At 37.7% G+C, this 20,444-nt stretch overlaps 1 protein-coding gene and 1 non-coding gene across 5 annotated transcripts in view; both read left to right on the forward strand.

The window, feature by feature from the left end:
* Positions 1-20,444, forward strand: part of TRDMT1 (tRNA aspartic acid methyltransferase 1) — a 60,596-nt gene that overhangs the window by 3,916 nt on the left and 36,236 nt on the right. For 3 of the 4 annotated variants that reach the window (XM_087420783.1, XM_087420785.1, XM_004425332.3), the window contains exon 2: positions 18,502-18,611. In XM_087420783.1, coding sequence (XP_087276909.1) covers positions 18,502-18,611 — 110 coding nt within the window. Of the gene's footprint in view, positions 1-18,281; positions 18,398-18,501; positions 18,612-20,444 lie in introns of those variants that run through there. The other variant, XM_087420784.1, reaches the window with a different exon arrangement.
* Positions 4,041-4,147, forward strand: LOC147912974 (U6 spliceosomal RNA). Its single transcript, XR_015549394.1, has one exon. It is a non-coding gene; the product is annotated as a U6 spliceosomal RNA (small nuclear RNA).

Consider the following 20,444-nt stretch of genomic DNA (forward strand, 5'->3'; position numbering starts at 1 on the left):
TTATCCCAATGGGTGTGAAATGATTTCTTTTGTGGTTTTAATTTGCATTTCCTGTGCCGGCCCCGTGGCTTAGTGGTTAAGTGCGCGCGCTCCGCTACTGGCAGCCCGGGTTCAGATCCCGGGCGCGCACCGACGCACTGCTTCTCTGGCCATGCTGAGGCTGCGTCCCACATACAGCAACTAGAAGGATGTGCAGCTATGACATACAACTATCTACTGGGGCTTTGGGGGGAAAATAAAGAAATAAAAAATAATTATTAAAAAAAAAAAATTTGCATTTCCCTGTAAACTAAAGAAGTTGAGCATCTTTCCATGTGTTTATTGGCCATTATGTATCTTCTTTGGAGAAATGTCTATTTAAGTCCTCTGCCCATTTTGGAATTGGGTTTATTTTTATTCTGTTGTAGGAGTTCTTTATATATTCTGGATGTTAATCCCTTATGAGTTATATGATTTGCAAATATTTTCTCCCACACAACTGAATTTTAATAGTTATAAAAGGTAAATTTAATTTCTTAGGCAGCGTGATAGATTTGCCCCAAACCCAATGACACTTTAATACCTGAATAAAAATTTTTCATCCACAGCAGTATGTGCAATATGCTGTTGTATTGTTGTAGTCACTACATAGATGCTTCTATATCTTCTAAGTGTCATTTAACTTTATTTTATACCTGTGTGTCCATGTATTTACATAATCTATATGTTGTGGTGTTCCTTTTTGTTCCTGTACAGCCTCTAGCACAGTGCCACACTTGTGACCGGTTGTCTGTAGATAACTGTTGCATTTATCATTGAGTTGTCATTCTACCAGCACGTTGATAAAACCATAGTTTGCTTAGCCCAAATTTTTGTATGATACAAAATTCGTAGTTGCAAACCATAGAATCTACTCTCTAGCTATCATAAGCAGAAAAAAATACATTAAAGGGCATTTGGAAGCTCACAGAATCTACAGGACACCCAACAAAAACAGGTCATGTGAACAGGCACGCTACTCAAACCACACTCTGGGCATGGCCCCTGCAGAGCTTCAAACTGACATCACAACTTTCACCAATAAAGCTGGGAACCAGATGTGAGAAGTGCCCCCATGGTTTTCCCCCTGAAAGATGCAGGCTTCCACCACCTCTCTCACCAAAAAGACGGATTTTCTAATCTGCTTCCTCAAATTGCTACTTCTGAATTGGTGTCGTATGTGGATGCAGTTGGTTGGTGGATGTTAGATCCCATTGCTGAACAAAGGAAGCTGGGAGAGCGAGTTTTGGCTTCTGTTTTGGGAAGAAAGGAATCACAATGTGGCAAAATTTTCAAACAGGAAACATAGGCAAAGATTCTAGATGGCCACCAGCATAACAAATGTCTGTTACATTCTTTAATACCTGTTGCCCCTGTACAGGGACCACTTATGACCTCTTCGATATTATTTGTGCCTGCATAGCCTATAAAGTTTTGGCTAATGAGAATTTTCCAAGTGAAAATACCTCCTTGCAGAAAGCAGTGGAAGAAGTAGTTTCCTCAGTATGTTTTGGTGCAGTCTGCCAGGACACCTGCAAATATAAGTGGTTAGCAAATAAGATTCTGTTTTTCTCGTAAAACAGAATATCAGGGAGAGAGTAAAGTGTGCTTGAAGGTGGGAATACAGGAAAGCTCTAGCTGGCGACTTGTATAAACAGCCAGCTGCAGAGACAGCCTTAAAAGCAGAAAGGCCTGCCCTACCAAATCATTTCTAAAAGTCTTTCAAGGTGTTGGTTTTGAGTTTTAGCCACCTAATACTTAATCATATTTAGCAAGAATTGCTCAGCCTTCATATTTTCTGTTAAAATGTTAAGCCTCTCCTTTGTCACTCATTGGTTTTTATTTTCCGAATCGCTTTGTCTTTATTTCTCAATGACTTATGTGCCAACTTGGGACTCTACCAACCCACTTCGTAATTAGATGTGCTTATGACTGAATGAGGCAAGTACATTATGATGAAATGTAGATCTGAATGTCACCCAGGGATATTTTTGGAACATCAGTTGTAAGGGGCTAGAATTTGAACTGCTTGATTTTTTTTTTTCTTTTATATTTGTCTTTGGGATTGTAAAAATGTCCTCTTTATGCCTATTTTCTCATAGTTATTCTTATGTGACTTGTTGCCAGATTTAAAGTGAAGGCAGGCAAAAATTTCTCCCGTTTAAAAATTTGTATCATTTGTTCTCTGTTATCTATGGAAGTTATTAGATTGTTTTTTCCTAACTTGAAATACAAAGAAGTACGTAGGATGAATTTAGTGTATTCAATAAAGGAGAATCCTAACTTTCCGTTGGATGAGAGAATTAATTACCTATCTTTTTTCTTTCTTTTTTGTGAGTAAGATTAGCCCTGAGCTAACATCTGTTGCCAGTCCTCCTCTTTTTGCTGAGGAAGACTGGCCCTGGGCTAACATCCGTGCCCATCTTCCTCTACTTTACATGGGATGCCACCACAGCATGGCTCGATAAGCGGTGCATCTATCCGCACCTGGGATCTGAACCTGCGAACTCTGGGCTGCCGAAGCAGAGCGTGTGAACTTAACCACTATGCCACCGGGCTGGCCCCTAGAATTACCTATCTTTTAAGTGATGAAAAATGAATGCTTACTTCACTGCAGAGTATTTATTACTATATTTCACAGATCAAATTCCTTCTCCCATGTTAATGAATAGATGACCAATTTAATTTGTGTTGGGCCCTATCTATTGGGGTTTTTCAGGGAGCTCAATAAATAGTACCCCTCTTCCTAACTCTGAACAAAATGAGAAAACAGAAGAGTAAGGCAATAGGAAATCAAAATCTGTATGATTTTTATTACTAATAAAGGCTGAGTTGGAGGATTTGGCTTAGTGAGAGGGCCAGTGGGTCAGCTAATATTCAGCCGGAGAATTAGGCAGCATACCTTCTGGGCACAGCTGGAGAAGCAGGCAGAACACATGTTCCCTGTGGGTAGCTTATTCCCAAGAGGAGGACTGGTGGAGCTGAGCAGGCATGCCCAGTTTAGTCTTCCCTAATTAGCCAATTAGAGAGGTTACTCTTCCTTCTAGGGAAGGGATGTAAAGAGAGAGGATAGGGGAGGAGTTTAAAATGAATAGAAGCCACTCACTTGGAAGAAACATCAGTAGTGGGAACATACATACCTTACCTTTTACATCACCTTTGCCAAATGCTTTTAGGAATCCTTCAGGTGTTATACTTTGTCTATTCTGCAAATTCTATCATTCTTTTAATATTTTATACTTAAACTGTCTCTAACAATCATTTGAAATATGATGGCTTGTTTTTTTAGCAGCTTGGTCTTAACTCATTATGTTATTTGGTGCTATGAGATAGTAACAGTAGACAGTGTATATAGGACAGTTTCAGGGAGAACCCATTTCGTCTCCTAGTTAAGAGCACAGTTCTATTGTCGGAAGGCCTTGGTACTTCCTATGTGTGACCTTGGGGAGAAACTGTGCCTCAGTTTCCTCTTCTGTGCCTCAGTTTCCTCTTCTATAAAATGTGGACAATAATAGTACCTACCCCAAAGGGGAATCGTGGAGATTATGAATTAATAAAAATAAAGCATGTAAATAGTGCTTGGATGTGGGAAGTGCTCAGTAAATATGGGCAACTGTTCTCAAAAATGTTAAAGTTATAGAAAATTATTACATGTTGAAAATGGCCTTTAGAAGAAATTGATTATTAAATATTTCAAGTAGTCAAAGAGCTTTCAGACTAGATTTGAACCACACAGGGATAAATTGGTGAGGGAAAAAATTATTTATAGCCACAAAAGATGATACAGAATGGAAATGAAGGGGTAAAAGAGAAGGGCAATGAAGAGAGTGGGGTATTCTATTTTGCCCTCTAGATTTCCTGGAAAGCTTACTTACCGTCTCCACTAGGGAATAGATTTCCTAATCTGGATCCACTTTGTGTTCATTTCCCTGGCCTCCTTCCCAGTGTTTTCTGAACTACTCCATATGTTCCTTTGAGTGATAAAATTAATGCCATTATTTAGGAGTAAGACTGATCTGCCAGTGCTTGCTTCGGCAGCACATATACTAAAATTGGAACGATACAGAGAAGATTAGCATGGCCCCTGCGCAAGGATGACACGCAAATTCGTGAAGCGTTCCATATTTTTACATGTGTGTGGTGATGGGTTGTAATTAGTATTTTGGTGGTGAACATGATGTAATCTATGCAGAAATAGAAGTACAATGATGTACACCTGAAATTTTTACAATGTCATAAACCAATGTTACTGCAATAAACAAAAAGAATACACTCATATAAAAATAAAAAAAAAATAAGACTGATCTGCCATATACTAGCTGTATGAATACTGGAAAGTTATTTAAGTTTCTGAGCCCAGGTACCCTGTCTGTGAGGTGAACATAATAATACTTGCTCACAGGGTATTGTGAATGTTAAATGCAACAGTCGATGTACGAAAAAGAATGTAAATACTCAGTAAATCTTAGTTCCTTTTTTTTCCCCACATTGTTTTGTAACCAGCTTTCCTCTCTTAATTGTGTTGGATTTCCTCATTGATAAAATCGGAATAGTAATACTACTAAGCTTATAGGCTTGTTAGGAATTAATGAAACAATGTATACATAGAGTTAGTATAGTTCCTGGTACATGGTATATAAGTAATACTTTTGATGTTACTTAGGACCTTGAACATTTTCATATGCTTGTTATTTGTATTTATTTTGTGGCTTGTTGATGTTGCCAGTGGTATATTCTTTTTTATAATTCGCGTTTGCTGTTCAATTTTATGATATTTTTTCCAAGCAGGATTTTGAAGGATCATTAGGAGTTTTTCAGATAGTCAAGAAGGGAAAGGGTATATCAGACAGAAGGAATATCCTGTATAGACACACAGATGTGAAATAGCATGGTCTATGTGGATATGTGTAAGTCTTAAGATATTATTGCAGGGGCCTGCCCCATGGCTTAGCGGCTAAGTGCGCGCGCTCCGCTACTGGCGGCCCGGGTTCAGATCCGGGCGTGCACTGATGCACCGCTTGTCCGGCCATGCTGAGGCGGCCTCCCACATACAGCAACTAGAAGTATGTGCAACTATGACATACAACTACCTGCTGGGGCTTTGGGGAGAAAAAGGGAAAAAAAAAAAAAAAGGAGGAGGATTGGCAATAGGTGTTAGCTCAGAGCCAGTCTTCCTCAGCAAAAAGAGGAAGATTGGCATGGATGTTAGCTCAGGGCTGATCTTCCTCACACACACAAAAAAGATATTATTGCAATATAAGTGCTACAAGAAAGAAGAAGATGTTTACAAAGTACCAAATCATGAAATGCCATGTATAACCTGATAAGGTGCTTAGATTTTTATCTCCTAGGTCTAGTTAACAAATGAAAATTAAGGAACCTATTGGAGTCATGTTCTAGAAGTTTTACCCTATGACCATAAAGGGGGAATGTGGATTAGAGGCAAGGTGGCTAGTAGGAGATTTATGTTGAGAGATGATGAAGTTAGGCAGAGCCAGTAAATGGAGAGGAGGACTTACTCAGGGGATAAAGAGGATCTAAAAATCAGCAAAATCTGGTGTTTATTTGAGTCTTAGGTACCTAGATTTCTGACTTGGGTGATTTATCAGATGTTATAGTCATTAGTCAAAGTGGGGGAGAAATAATAGGTTCCATTTTACAGTTACGGAATTTATGTTGTCCACGGGGCCCATGGAAATGTCAAAGAGGCAACTGCTTGTGCATTTTGGACTGGGGGAGAGACAGGACTAGAGATAGAGATTTGTTTCTATATGTATGTTGAGGTATAGAAAGGGGACCAACAAGGTGGAACTGAGGGCAATGATATTTTGTTGCTAGACAGAGAAATAGTATTCAAGGAGGGCAACTAGCAGGAAAAATTTAGATAGCAAGGAGAACCAAAAGAACATTGTGCCTTGAAAATAAAGGGAGGAGAGGATTTCAAGGAGTGATTAGATAATATAAACCAAGTTAAATAAGGATTAAAATGAATTATTGCATTAGTTGCCATTTCCTGGCTGGTATCCTATGTAGCAGTCTTTTGAGAGGGATTCATCAGTGTGCCTTGATGGTCAAATAAGTTTAGGAGACTCTTCACACGAAATTGTCCCTTGAGACATTCTCAGGACACATTAATGTATTAAGTGTTGAGAAGCCCTGCAAAAAAGATGCTATTTGGTTTAAAATAGGCCCTCCCAAATGTGTTTGAGCAAGGGACACTTTGTTTTAGTGGGAGAGGGGAGCACACTTATTAGCATCCTGTAAAATAATGTTCCTTAGCGCCTGTCTTGGGAAATGCCTGACTGGCAACAAGAGGGCAGTGATGCACCTGTGGGAGGAGATGCTGGAAAGCAGTGGGTTGGTGAGTGAGAAGTGTCAGGGCTGTATATGCATTATGTCTGATTATGTTGACAGCTTTGACTACCTCTAAAGTAAACTTCTCGGTAATTTGTCTGTAAGGCAGGATTTGTTAATGTTCCCATAATCTCTTTTTTTCCTAAAGATGTACAAAGCTGAACTCCTGGTTCTCCTTACCCCTCCAAGACTTGCTGCTCTTGCAGCCTTCCTCACCCCGGTAATGGGTGCCTCCATTCTTCCAGGGGCCCAGACCCAAGTCTTGGAGTCATCTTTGTTTCCTCTCTCTCACTCACATCAGCTAATTCCATGGGCTCTACTTTTGAATGTTTATAATTCTAGTATTTCTCTCCATCTTCACCTTTAGCACTTTGTCCACAATCTCTCTCCCGTTTTATCAGATTTATTTTATGTGCCGCCCCACATTCACTTGGCACCACCTGCCTCCTGGGCCCTGAGCTGCTTGTTCAGTGCAGCCCCTGACTCTGCTGCTGTTGCCTCATCCCACAGCACTGCCAGTGGGGGGGGCTTGGTGGTGTCTACCCTCAGTGTCTGGCTTTAGATGTAGCATCAGGATGTCAACGTGGGATCTAGCTGCTCCAGCAGCTCTCTGGAGGGGTTGGATAACATAACCCTAAGTGGAGAGGAGGGGGAGAGTCATGCCTGTGAAATAATAGCAAATATATGTTGGTCTCTGCCTCTAGTTCCTGGCACGGAGCTCCTAAAACCCTTGTAATTTCCTACGTGATAAAAGCACTAGGAGCATCTTTTGTTCTAGTATTTGGTCTTTGACCCTGGTTCCTGACACAGGCCTCCTAAATCCATTGGAATTTCCTGGGTGATAGAAGTATCTTTTGTTTTAATGAGGCGACTCTTGGGCTCCTGGACAGCTTGAGGATGGGAGCTGGTCAGCAGAAAGATTAAGGCATGTTTAGAAACTTGAAACTTGCAGCCCTACTCCCATCCTTTGGGAAGGAGAGAGGGGCTGGAGATTAAGTTAATGATTGATCATGCCTATATGATGAAGCTTGCATAAAAATCCTAAAAGTATGGGATTTGTAGAGCTTCTGGGTTGGTGAACATATCCACGTGCTGGGAGAGTGGAGCACCCCAACTCCACAGGGACAGGAGCTCCTGCGCTCAGGACCCTTCCAGACCTTGTCCTATGTTTCTCTTCCTCTGGCTGTTTATCCTCTGTATCCTTTATAATATCATTTATTATGTAATAAACTGGTAAATGTAAGTAAGCGTTTCCCTGAGTTCTGTGAGATGTTCTAGCAAATGATCAAATCCAAGGAGGGTATCATGGGAATCTCCAATTTGTAACCAAGTTGGACAGAAGTTTTGGGTAACCCAGGGATTTATGACTTGAGATTGGCATCTGAAGTGGGGGCAGTCTTGTTGAGCCCTTAACCTGTGGGGTCTGTGCTAACCCCAGTTAGTGTCAGAATTGAATTGAACTGTAGATATTCAGCTGGTGTCTCAGAGGATTGCTTAGTATGGGGAAAACATCCACACGTCTGGTGTCAGAAGTTTTGTGAGTGTAGTAGTAGTGTTTGAGTGAAGGAGGAGCACAGGAGTAATTTTCCTGTATGTGCCTCATGGGGTGACTTTTGACCAGGAAGAGAAGGGCTGAGGAAGGAGTCAGCAGATACAGTCCTCTCCCATCCTCCCCTCCCCGTGTTCTTTGCTCAAATACATATGGACCATGGATGGTGTTTTGAAGAATATTAATAGGTGTTATATAGGAGAAAAAACAAATGTGCGTGTGTGTGTGTGTTGAAGGTGGTCAAATCAGAATCATAAAGAGTTTTTGTATGCACATAATAAAACATTTGAAATTTTCTCAAAATAATCAAGTCTATTGAGAATAGGTTGGTTTTAACTCAATGTAGAATTTTAATTGTATGTTAATAATGAGCTATGGTGAAAATAATGACATTCAAGTGTTTTATTTTGGGCCATATGCTAGTTATTTGTAGGTCTCTAAAAAACTACGTCAATGTAGTTTAATTCTTATTGTTTTTTATTCTTTTGACTGTTGTTGAGTTGGTGGGATAAAATAATGAATTGAGTTACAATTGTTTGCTGGTGTGTGTGTGTGGTCACAGTCCCGTGGGCATGTTTTGAGACTATCCAAATCTTTCTTGTCTGTCCTTGATACTTACTTTCCTTTTGTGATTTCTCAGGGTCGTAACCAAGAGAAGAATTGAATTCTTTTGTTCTAATATGAAAATAGTTTTTTGTTTGTTTGCTCTTTACTGATTATGAAAGTAGTACATTCTTATTGTTAAAAAAAAAAACACCAAACTATCCAAGAATATTTAAAGGAAGAAGTAAGAATTACCATCAGATTCCACCTCTACCACCAAGCAATAGCCCCTGTTGACATTTGCTGGGTTTTTTTCTTAATGTGCGTACACACAGACACACTTTACAAAACTTGGGTCATTATTCAACAGGATATTTAATCACTTGCTTTTTGTACTTAAAAATATGTATATCACTTCATGTCAGTGTATATGGGTATCATTTTTAACAGATCTATTCTCATATATGTATGTAGTCTTAAACATGTCTTTACTTACTTGTCCAAATATTTCCTCAGCATAAATTGCCTGAAGTGGAATAGCTAGGTCTAACAATGGAAGAGTGGGATCAATTTATACTACAGCCAACATGAGGAAGGACACATTTTCTCAAACACTTGCTAGCACTAGATAGTGTTTATCTTATAAAATCTTTGCTAATCTGATAGGGAAAACAAATTAATGTGGATTTCTGTCACTATTGGTGAGGTTCAGCATCCTTTTATATGTTAATTGATCATTGAAAATTCTTTATTTTTGAATTGCCTATAATTGAAATTTCTATTTTAACTGTTTTTACTTTCAGAACTGGAATTTTATAATTAATTGATTAGATTGTACAGCGGAAAATATTATGTACTTCTTAAAAGACATTGGAGATACAGTTACAAATGGCTCTCTACATATTTGTTGTATTTAGAATACATATGTAGGATTATGTAATTGGGTAGGCCCATAATGAAGTCCTGGCTCCCAAAATTGGGACTCCTGCCATTATTGCCTCAATTTAGGACACTTGGGGAGTATTTGGTCAAGAGAAGTGCTTCTATTTTGTAGAAATATAGTTAATTAATCACTCATTGACAAGACTTTTGGCATTCATGTTGCTCTGCTTGCCAAGTTGGAGTTTGAAATGCATTTGCTCTTAGTGACAAATGATATTTAAGTGGGTGTTCTCTTGAATACCTATTAGAACTATTATTTTCAAGTTACAGAAAACTCAAACTGGTTTACATAAAAGTTGTACACGCTGACTCATGTAATGACCAAGCCCAGAGGTAGGCTTGAAGAAGGGGCCCAAATCATGTCTCTAGGAACCAGTTTCTTTCTCTGTGTATCTCAGCTTTGTTTCTTCTGGATTGAGTACATTTTTATACACACTCTCCCCTATTGCATCAAGATGGCTGTAGCAGCCTCTGAACTTAATATGCTTCTTTGGTTAAAGTCAGTAGGAAAGATCAGCCATCTATTCCTAGTTGCCCAAGGAAAAGACAGGGGTCCCCTCTTATTGTGCCTAATTGGGTTATTTTGAGTTGTGTGCCCATCCTGAAACCACATTGGCAAGTCTTATTGACTCAGGCACTTGACACATGGTTTCATAGAAACTAGGGTTGGGGGTTTGAGGCCATCCGAACCATTGACACGGAGTGAGTGAGGTAAGATCCCCAAAAGAAAATCTCGGGCTATTGCCAGAAAAAGGGGACTAGATGCTGGCAAAGAGGAAACAAATGGCCGCTCATCTCGTATTCTCAGGATCTAGCCCAGTACATGATAGGTACTCTAAAAAATACTTATTAGCTGCCTGACAGTAGCACTATTGGTGCTATATTTAAAATATTTGTAAGATTAATAGAATTTTGTATTTCTGGGAACTTCACTGTAGGTGTTTCCAGGGTAAAAATTTGACCTACATGTCAATCTTCTTAAGAATGAACTTTGAGATAGCCATAGATAAACACATAAGTACAGGCTTATCAAACACTTTTCAAGCTGTGTTCTCAGGAATGGGACAGTGAAGAGGGTAATTAGCAATACTCAAGAGTTGATTTTAGAAATCAGACTCACTCATTCCCATGCATCTATTCAGTCAAGAGACGTTTATTGAGGGCCCGTTTGCTGCCAGGTACAGCAGTGTCTAGGTGCTGCGAGTACCCAGATAGACAAGACATGGCCCAGGCTCTGTCAGGTTGTGTGGTCTAGTGAGAGAGGCAGCGTCCTAGGAGAATGTGGTGATAGTGTCAACCATAGAGTGTGGTAAAAGCAGGAAGAACAGCCTCTTTCAGACCACCCTCGAGCTCCCTGAAGGCCTCCTGGAGGAGTCATGCCTGAGCTGAGTGAGTCCTGAAGGCCCAATCAGAGTGATCTAGGACTAGAGAGGTGGTGTCAGAGGTTGGGCAGGGGAGGATAGGTCTTTTAACCCTGTGCAGAGGCACTAGGATTGAGACATTATGGCCCATTTGGGGCGCGGTAAGTAGTTTAGTGTTACCTGAGGGAACAGCGTTTGTGTGTGTGTGTGAGTGTGTGCGTGTGGCGCGGGTGAATTGGAAGCAAATGGGATTGGTCAAGGGACAATGTCAAGAGAGGAAGCTGGAGGCATGTAGGGTCCAGATTATGAGAAGAAGTTTGGGTTGTATTAGAAAGACAAGCGTGAACTACCTTTAAGCAATAGAATGATTTCATTAGAACCTATAGAAAGAGCCCTGGAGAACCCCATAAGTGCAAATTTACTGATGTGATTTCAGAAAACAGAACATTTGATACTATCACGTTTTTTTCTTAATTGACATTGTGTTATGTATATTGATATGTATAGTTTATAAATAAACATATCCATTGAACAGTGACCACCTCCCTTTATAAGGTTCTAAAATACAGACTTTGAAAGTTTATTTTTCCCTTAAACAAAATATAATTTTAAAATACACAATCTCATATCACTTTGCAAGTGATTTTATCTTAAATGTTATCAAAACTTGATGGAAGGAGGCATTTGTTAATTTTAGGATAGGAAACTACTTTAAAAGACCAAACACCTCTTGTAAAAAGGGCTTATCCACTAGTAATCCTTCAAAGATCTGTTGAACGAAAGTCTGAGAAATTAAAGAAATTGAGGTTTATATTCTCGCTTTAGCAATCGTTGTCAACAGTTACAGTTTGACCTTTGTTTTGTGTCAGGAACCACTCAGGTGTGCTGCTTGTTTTTATCCTTTGATTGTTAGGTGACAAAGAAGCCACCATTCCAAAGGGAAAACAGCTTCCTTAGGGATAGCTATGTCTCTTTCTAATAATCCTATTATGATAAAAATCATCTCAGGAAGTCTAGCCATGCAAAAATATTGAGCAAGAGATTACTGAGGATAGAAAATATGTGAGGTTGATTATCATTGTGCTGGAGTTTCAGCAGTGTTGGCGTTTGAGATTTTGAGTATAACATGGTATTGTCATTAATATTAGTATTGCTATTAATATTGTTCATATGAGATCTTTCAGTTGTTTCTTTAATATGAGATTTTGGTAAGTTTCCTAAATTCTTTTTATTTTCTTAAATCAAGTGTCGAGAGTTTTTCTCCTCAGGAGAATACAGATGTGACTTAAAAAATATAATGAAAATAGCAGTTGCTTGGCAGAAATTCACTCTATAAGGAAAATTTGAGGGGGAAATCACCTTTTATATTAAGGGAGGGATTCTTGTACTTCAGGATAAACCGTGTTCTTTTACTTTTAAAACTCCCCTGACCTCCATAAATATAAACTTTGTATATCCACCCCTGTAGGGTCTAGTAAGTTGCTTTGCATATGATAGTCAATAAATGTTTATTGAATTAAGTTGATCTGATCTAAATAGGAAATGAACCTGAAATTCTCTTCGCATTACACACACACACGCACGCACGCACACATGCACACACACACACCCCCATCTAAATAGCTGAGGTATCTGTTAGGATTAGGTTTATGCATCCATTAGGATTAGCTTTGACTGTCAATAATAGAAACATCCAAAATAATAGTGACTAAAAGAAGGTAGAATTATCTCTCTTTCTCACATATAATAAGCCTAGACGTGGTAATCCAGGGCTGCTGTGGTGACTCCCTGAAATCCTTCAGGACCTAGCTCCCTCCAGTTCTTTGCTTTGCCAGCGCTATGGAGTGGCCTCCTCTTCATGGTCCAGTATAGTAATTAGAGCTCCAGCCATGACCTTTATTTTCCAAATCAACAGTAGAAAGTCTGGAAGGCACAAACAACTATCACTCCCTTCCTTTTTCAGAGACTTCCTGAGAGTGCGATACACTGCTACTTATATCTCATTGGTCAGAGCTTAGCCGCATGGCCTCATCTAGGTGCACAGGAGGTGGGATATAGTCCTTTTACCTGGACTCATTGCCACAGTGAATAGATTTGATGTTTGGTTATTGAAAAGAAGGGGGATATAAATGTTGGGATAGGCAAATAATTTCTACAGAGATAGTATAACTAGAAATCGCATTTTGGAATTATTGGAATGGAGTAAAATTTACTTCAGAGAGACTGGGCATTAATGACAAATTTAGAAGTTCTTTGAATTCTGCAATACGAGGACGATGATGTTTGCCACCCACTTTCCATACTGATTTTTAAATACTCATGTGTTTAGTGTTGAGTTTGGCTAATAGGTGAGTATTGCTTAGGTAGTTTGAGACAGGAAGAGGGACAAGGGAATTGAAGATTAATATCAAAAAAGACGTGGCAGTATTTCATCTAAGATCTAGCTTTGTCTGTGAAGTGGGGTTAGTTTCTCTCCTAATAGATAATTATAATTAGAAGGAAACAAGCAAGCATTTATGCAGTATTCTTGCAGTTTGATACCTACAAATTGATTTAGCTCTGCATCATCACTGAATATGGAAACAGAAACTTTATTTTGTTTGTCATAATGTAATTATACACTTATTATTTTTGTAGTAGCTAGAAAAGGCAAATCGATAGACAAACTTAACCACAGAAGAGCATTTCTCTTGTGTCTGTTCTCTAGTTTCTAGCCAGTGAATCAGGGAGAAAAGACCAAGACTTGTGCCAAATAATGGTAGTTAGTGAAAGATGATCTGAAGATCTACCCTCCTTTCCTAAACACTCACATGACAGAGTTTTAGGGATGGAAAGTATCTTTAGAAGTTTATTTAGTTGGACTGTCTTCCTCTATATTTGACAAGTAATAAATATTGTGGAAAGAAAAGATTCTGCCCTGTTTTGAAAAATATTTCCCCCGTACCTGTTTCCATCTTTAATGCTAGGATTTGATAACAAGATCAAGAAAGTTTTTCCTTTTATCCATGTTAGTCTCTTAGTTTTTATAGTAGAAATTGAAACTGTGTAGTTATTATCATTTGTGAAGATCGCTTCTTAGGTCAATCTAAAATCTTTCAAAAATATGTATCCTGAAATTTGTCTCTCAGATGAACAGTTATAACACTTAAACTTTTCTAACTGGTATAATTTCCTAGCTTTAATAATAATAACAACAACAATTAAAATAATAATCTATTTATTTTCTACTATTCCAGATAGATGTCAGGCAGTGAATAGGAATTTTAATAATTCTTGAGCATCTACTTTATACTAGGTGTTCTGTATACTTTATTTCATTTACTTTTTACAGCAGCCCTTTATGGGAACTGCTATGTCCACTTCATTGATTAGGAAATTGAGGCTTAGAGAGATAAGTAGATTTTCCAAGGCTATATAACTGGTAAGTGTCAGATCCAGAATTTGAACACGGATTTCTCTGACTCCTTCGGCTGTGCTTTCCACACTTACACCTGCTGCCTCCCATCCAGGACTTTTGCTGATGGCGATCCCAATGATTATAGAACTGTGCTGCCCAATGTGGTAGCCACTAGCCGTGTGCAGTATTTAAATTTACATTAATGAAATTAAAATTCAGTTCCTCAGTTGCACTAGCCCACATTTTAAGTGCTCAGTAACCACATGTGGCTAGTGACTACTACCAGACTGGGCAGCACAGATACAGAACATTTCTATCATCACGGAAAGTTCTATTGGAGTATGCTATTATAGAGTTTCAAGTTACCTCTAATTTCAACTAGCTCCATTCAGAAATAAACTTTCTTTTTAGAGACCAGCCTATCTCCCTGGAAACTGAGGCTCCCTGCATCCCCAGGGCTAAGGGTAATGTGGGGCTATGCAGGGTTCTGTGGCTTCTGTCAAAATTGCAGGAGGGGGTGCGGAAGAGACAGAAGCATTAGCTGTATTAGCTATCTCATCATGCCAACACTGTTTTAAATGGACTTTCCTAGAGACTTACTGGAAAGATCTCTTACACCTTAATTTCTTTACTCAAGGAAATTTCTTAATTTCTTTTCTCCTCAAAATTTGTTGCCTCCTCTTCTTCAAATTACGCTATATTATCTGGCATATCATCTTTATTTTCCTTTCCTTGTAAACTCCCTCAGTGTGCATTTTTTGTTAACATTAATTTGGCATCTTTCTCTTCTGTTGCACTTCCCCAGCTCTGGTCTGTACACGGATCTCAAAGAGTTCCTATCCACTTTCTGGTTGATGGGCTCTTGTCTTTAGTGACAAGGATCTAAAGTATGTCTTGACCCAAAGTAAAATTTTTAGTTGACTATTAGCTAAACTTCTAAGGAGATTTTCTAAGGAAATTGAATGGACTTAAAATTTTTTTAAACTTATTTTTTATTTTATTTAATTCACAGAAAATATCTGCAATTTTTTAAATGCAGGAATCTTTAAAATGAAACAAGAAATGTACTTTGCTAATAGTGATAAAACATTTGGCAATGATTTTAAATTCAGAATCCTTGCAGGTCTGTTTTTCCTGAGTACTTTTATTCCTGATTAAGTTCTCACTTTGAATGAAAGGAAATAGACACTGGATGTATTCAACTGATCTTTCATTTCACAACTAGATGTCAGTGTTAACATACCTGATTAGATGTCTCAGGTGTGATTATAATGAGGTAATTCAAATAATTACTCACCTATATGACATACAGATCAGAAAATAAATGATAAAGAAGGAAAAGAAGAAAAAATAGGCTACTTTTCTTATTTCAAAGTGGGCTGGTTAATTCTGTATTTATGGTTTTTAAATATTAATTTTTTCCCCACCTTAATAACTATGCATGAAAAATTAAACTTTTTGATTTATTTGGTTAGAAAAGGCAGATAGAGTGTGAACTTGTACCTTTTCACTACTACCAGAAGTTCTTCTCTACAACCTTTCCAGAAAGAGTGATCAGAAAAAGAAGGAAAATTATTGCTATTCAAATGTGGTTTGTATGTGCATATGTGTGTTTCTTGCTTGCTTTAATGAGAAACATATTTGAGAGCATGAATTATGCATGTATTGTCAGTGACGTTCCTAACATCTCACCTAGAAGTCTCTTGATATAACTAAATCTCCTTTTTTAGTTCAGTCCTCATATAAATGGGAGCGTAATACCCTTTATCCTTCCCTTGTAGATCCAATCTGACAACCGTTTAACATTATTTATATTGCATTTCTCTAACTAGAGTGTCTTACCTTTTATTCCTATGCTTCCTGTTGATAAATATGCAATCCAGAATAATAACTGAAATGTCATGAATAAAACCCAGGTAAAGCAATAGATCAAAGTACTGGAAACACATCCCCTCCACCTCCCCCAAAAGATCCTAATGGGTCCCCTCTCCCCAGTTCTCTCTCCCCTTTGAGAATTACTCCTGGATACTTAAGTGATGGAACTCAGGCAAAATTCTGTTGAGTTGTATTCACTTTGATATTTTTAGTTAAACATTTTCAAAATCTGTGTATGCAGCTTAACAAAGACTTTTGGAGGCTACAGATTTAAAGTGTACAGTAGGAAATATCAGGACAACCTGTCTTTGGAGTTCGGTGTAAGATTTTGATGGAACTGATAGGCTTGCTTTTTAAAATTGTTATTTATAAGTTTAACTTTTTCTTTGGAAACATACCCATACCCCAAAACAATTCTGTTTTGAAAAGGCAAGTTGAATTAGTGTCAGTAATATCTTAGGACGTCCATTTCTCATCATAGAAATAACTTTTTAGATCATGCAGTAGATCCTGAGTAATAATCTAAAATATGTGCAAATAGTGCGTTTGTTTATTGACTTTAAAAATCTGTTGTTTCCTGAGAAAGAATTTTCGGTTCATCAGTTCTTGGATTGCCACATAAAACGCTCATTTGGCAGTTGATCTTTGTCGGTTTGTATGTCTTCCAGGCACATAATACAAGAACATAAAATTAGTTATTGATTATGGTACAGATTTGGCACATTACTGGATTTTCAATTAGCCTGAAAAAAGAGAAAAGTCATATTAACCCATGCCAGGCAATCCCAGTTTGCTGCATACATAATAGAAATGCAAGCAGGCTACATCATGCTATTATAACATGTCTTACTTAGCAAAACAACAAAATAGTTCAATGACGTTTATTTACTTCTGAGCTCTCTTACAATGATTAGTAGTTGCTTAGTTCCTGACCTGGATTACAACAGGTTTGTGATTTTGCGAAGTGACCCTTATATTCTAATTTTTTGTTGTTGTTGTTTAAAAGCCTTCTTGATTTATGTTTAGATCTCTTTGATGCCTTTGACAAAGATAATTTATAACAAATTTATTTTATGCTAATGCAAGTAACTAGTTATTGAATTTAAACTGAATTGGAGGCAGCTACCTATAATATTACTAATTGGACCTCAAAGTTTCTAGTGACCTATGTAGAAGGCAGCAGGATACCTAGGAGATGACTGGTCTTAGCCGAGTGTCTTGAGCCTAGTAGGCACTTGGTATATATTTACTTAGAGACGTCTATGCCCTTGTTTTCTCTGCGGCATCATCTCTTCCAGGCCTCCGTGCATGGTTGTGATTGTTTTCTGAGTGTGTGTGAGCCTTCCTCCTTGCCCCATCTTCTCTGATCTGCTAAGGTGCCTGCAACGTGAGCCCTAGCTTCTCACGTCCTAATTTTTTTGTGTGTGTGTCATTTTTTGATATTTGGGCTAAGCTAAGCTAACTATTAACAGTGAATGGTTATTAAAAAAATAATTATTTGGAGCTACTATGTGATTTGGTAGTATTTTCTCTGATGATTTTCCTAAGCAGTCTCAAATACTTTTATTTTTAAAACTCGACACATTTTCTCCTGATTTGGGGACAGGGCGTATACTTGTATGTGTTTTGGGGAAGAAGTACAAGGAGGGTGGTAATTGCAAAATATAACAGCAGCTACACTGACATAGTTCAAACTTTGACTGCCATTTAAAGACTATGGCAAAATTCTCTGAATCTGAAAGCAGGTTGAAAATGCTTTTCTTAGCAGCAAGACAGAGGGCAGTGAAGACACGCCCTGGTAATTATTTCCCTCACTCTTCTCACGTTCTCTCCTGCTTTGTCAAAATTGTTAACTTTTGGTTTGCGAACTTTTTATATTTGGATACCGATTCATTGTTTCCCTCATTTAAAAACTTTCCTAAACTTTGAATGGGTGAATTTTGTGGTGTGTGAATTATATATGACTAAAGCGGCTAATAAAAAAAAAGTACTTAACCAAAAAGCATTTCAAGTGGTGTTGGGAAACAGCTTTGTAATAACAACAGAAAGAGGAACCAAGGGTACTTATTTATTTATAAAGAGTTGCAAGTGATATGGCTTTTAAGAATATACTTCACTTTGCTATTTTTGATTTGTTTTAACTTAGGAAAACTTGCTGTTTAACTCGTAAGCATATATCTTAACGGAGAGAGGAAAGCAAATATATAAGATAATGGCTAAAACATTGGAATCTTATTTTTAGCATTGGAATGCTGTTAGAGAGATGAACCAGAAGTACATAAGTGCTCCACTTCACGCCTGTCTCCTCCCGGCCTGGTCATCGCTGACAGTCTGAGATCTGGCCAGATAACTGAGGAAGTGAGGGAATGTACTCGGAAATTCTGTTGTTTTTCATCCTCTCTATAATGAACAAACTGACATTGAGGACTTTTCTTTTTGAGGTGTTCCACTTATCATTACAGAAAGCTGCGTACCTGCAGAGGTGGTGGCTGCCGTTGATGTCAACACCGTCGCTAATGAAGTCTACAGGTACAATTTCCCTCACACGCGGTTACTGGCCAAGACCATTGAAGTGAGTAACGATTATTATTGTTTTAATAAGTGTAGAGCAAAGAAAATGTGATCGAAAAGCACTGTAAGATACTGGTTTTTGGTGTCTTAATTGGAAAATAAATCATATGTAAATGAAAAAGTTTAGGAAAAGGAAATTAACATTTTATATTCTATCAGAAGATAGCATGGTATTTTTTTTTTTTTTTTCAGCTTGAGAGAGAGAGAGATCGATATTTTGGTGTCTGAGAGAAAGGATTGAATATAAGAATATGCTTGACTTCTCTAAATGCTTGGTTCTATAATGGTATTAAGCTTTAATTCTCTACTTTTAAGCAATACTCATGTACAATAGGTTTAGCAGGTGAAGACAAGAGAGGCACTCATTGGCTATTACTTATTGAGTGCTTCTTATTTTAGCGAGCCTGTCAAGTTAAAGGTAATATTTCATCCTTAATTACCTCAGTAGAGGTATTTAACATTGAGGTACATTGAGTTATTTTAAAAATAATGTGCAATTGTGTTGTTTCCTCCCAATTTCTTGTCATGAAAAATTTTACGCACAAATTTCTCATGAAGCCGTAATTTATATACAATAAACTGCAGCCATTTTAAGTGTACAGTTTGAGTTTTGAACAATATATACAACTGGGTAACCACTACCACCACGGTCAAGACTTAGAACTTCCATCCCCCTAAAATGTTCTCTAGTGCCCCATTTTAGTCAGTCTCTGACCCCAACCCCAGGCAACTCCTGATCCGCTTTCTGTCATGATAGATTGCATTTTCGATTTTTAGTATATCATAAATAAAATCATGAGTGTAATTTCTTTTAGTGTAACTTCTTTTGTTTAGTGTTATGTTTTTGGAATTTATCCCTGTTGTTATATATATCAGTAGTCTGCTCTTTTTTATTATTGCTGAGTAGTATTCCCTACATTGGAATGTTATGTATTACAATTTGTATATCCATTCACATGATGTTAGACATTTAGGTGGTTTCCAGTTTTTGACTATTACAAAACAGTTGCTATGAACATTTATGTACAAAGTTTTGTATGGACCTTTATTTTCATTTCTTGTGGATCAATACCTAGGAGTGGAATTGCTGGGTCGTATGGCAAGTTTCTTTAACATAATGAGAAAATGCCAGTTGTTTTCCATAGTGTTTGTATCATTTACATTCCCACAATCAGTGTTGAAGTGTTTCAGTTGTTTCACATCCTTGTCAGCACTTGCTATTGTCAGTCTTTTAAATTTTAGCCACTCTAGTGAGCATATAGCGGTGTAGTAATTTTTTGTGTGTGGTATTATGAGTTTAATTTGTGTTTCTCTGATGACCAATAATGTTGAGAATCTTTTCATATGCTTATTGACCATATGATGAAGTTTCTTGCCCACTTTTTATTATTTGGGGTGTTTGTATTGTTATTTAGTTGTAAGAGTTTGTGTTTTCTGGATTCAGGTTGTTTGTCAGAAATATGTATAACAAATATTTTCTCCAGTTCTGTAGCTTGTCTTTTCATTTCCTTAACTGTGTTTATCAAAATGCAGAAATTATTTGTCTTTTTTTTTCTTTTATGGGACACATTTTTTGTGTCCTAAGAAATCTTTGTTTACCCCATTTTCTCCTAGAAGTTTTATAGTTTTGGCTTTTACATTTAGGTTTATGACCCATTTAAGATTACTTTTTGCTTATAGTGTGAGGTAGAGGTCATTTATTTTTTTCCAAGTGCATATAAAGTTGTTCTAGCACCATTTTCTGAAAAGATTATCTTTTTCCCAATTTCCCTGACACCTCTATCAAAAAAATAGATCATATACATGTGGGTTTATTTCTGGACTCTGTCTTCAG

The sequence above is a fragment of the Ceratotherium simum genome, chromosome 32, assembly GCF_057802395.1.
Source record: "Ceratotherium simum simum isolate JZ-2026a chromosome 32, ASM5780239v1, whole genome shotgun sequence".
Taxonomy (NCBI): Eukaryota; Metazoa; Chordata; class Mammalia; order Perissodactyla; family Rhinocerotidae; genus Ceratotherium; species Ceratotherium simum.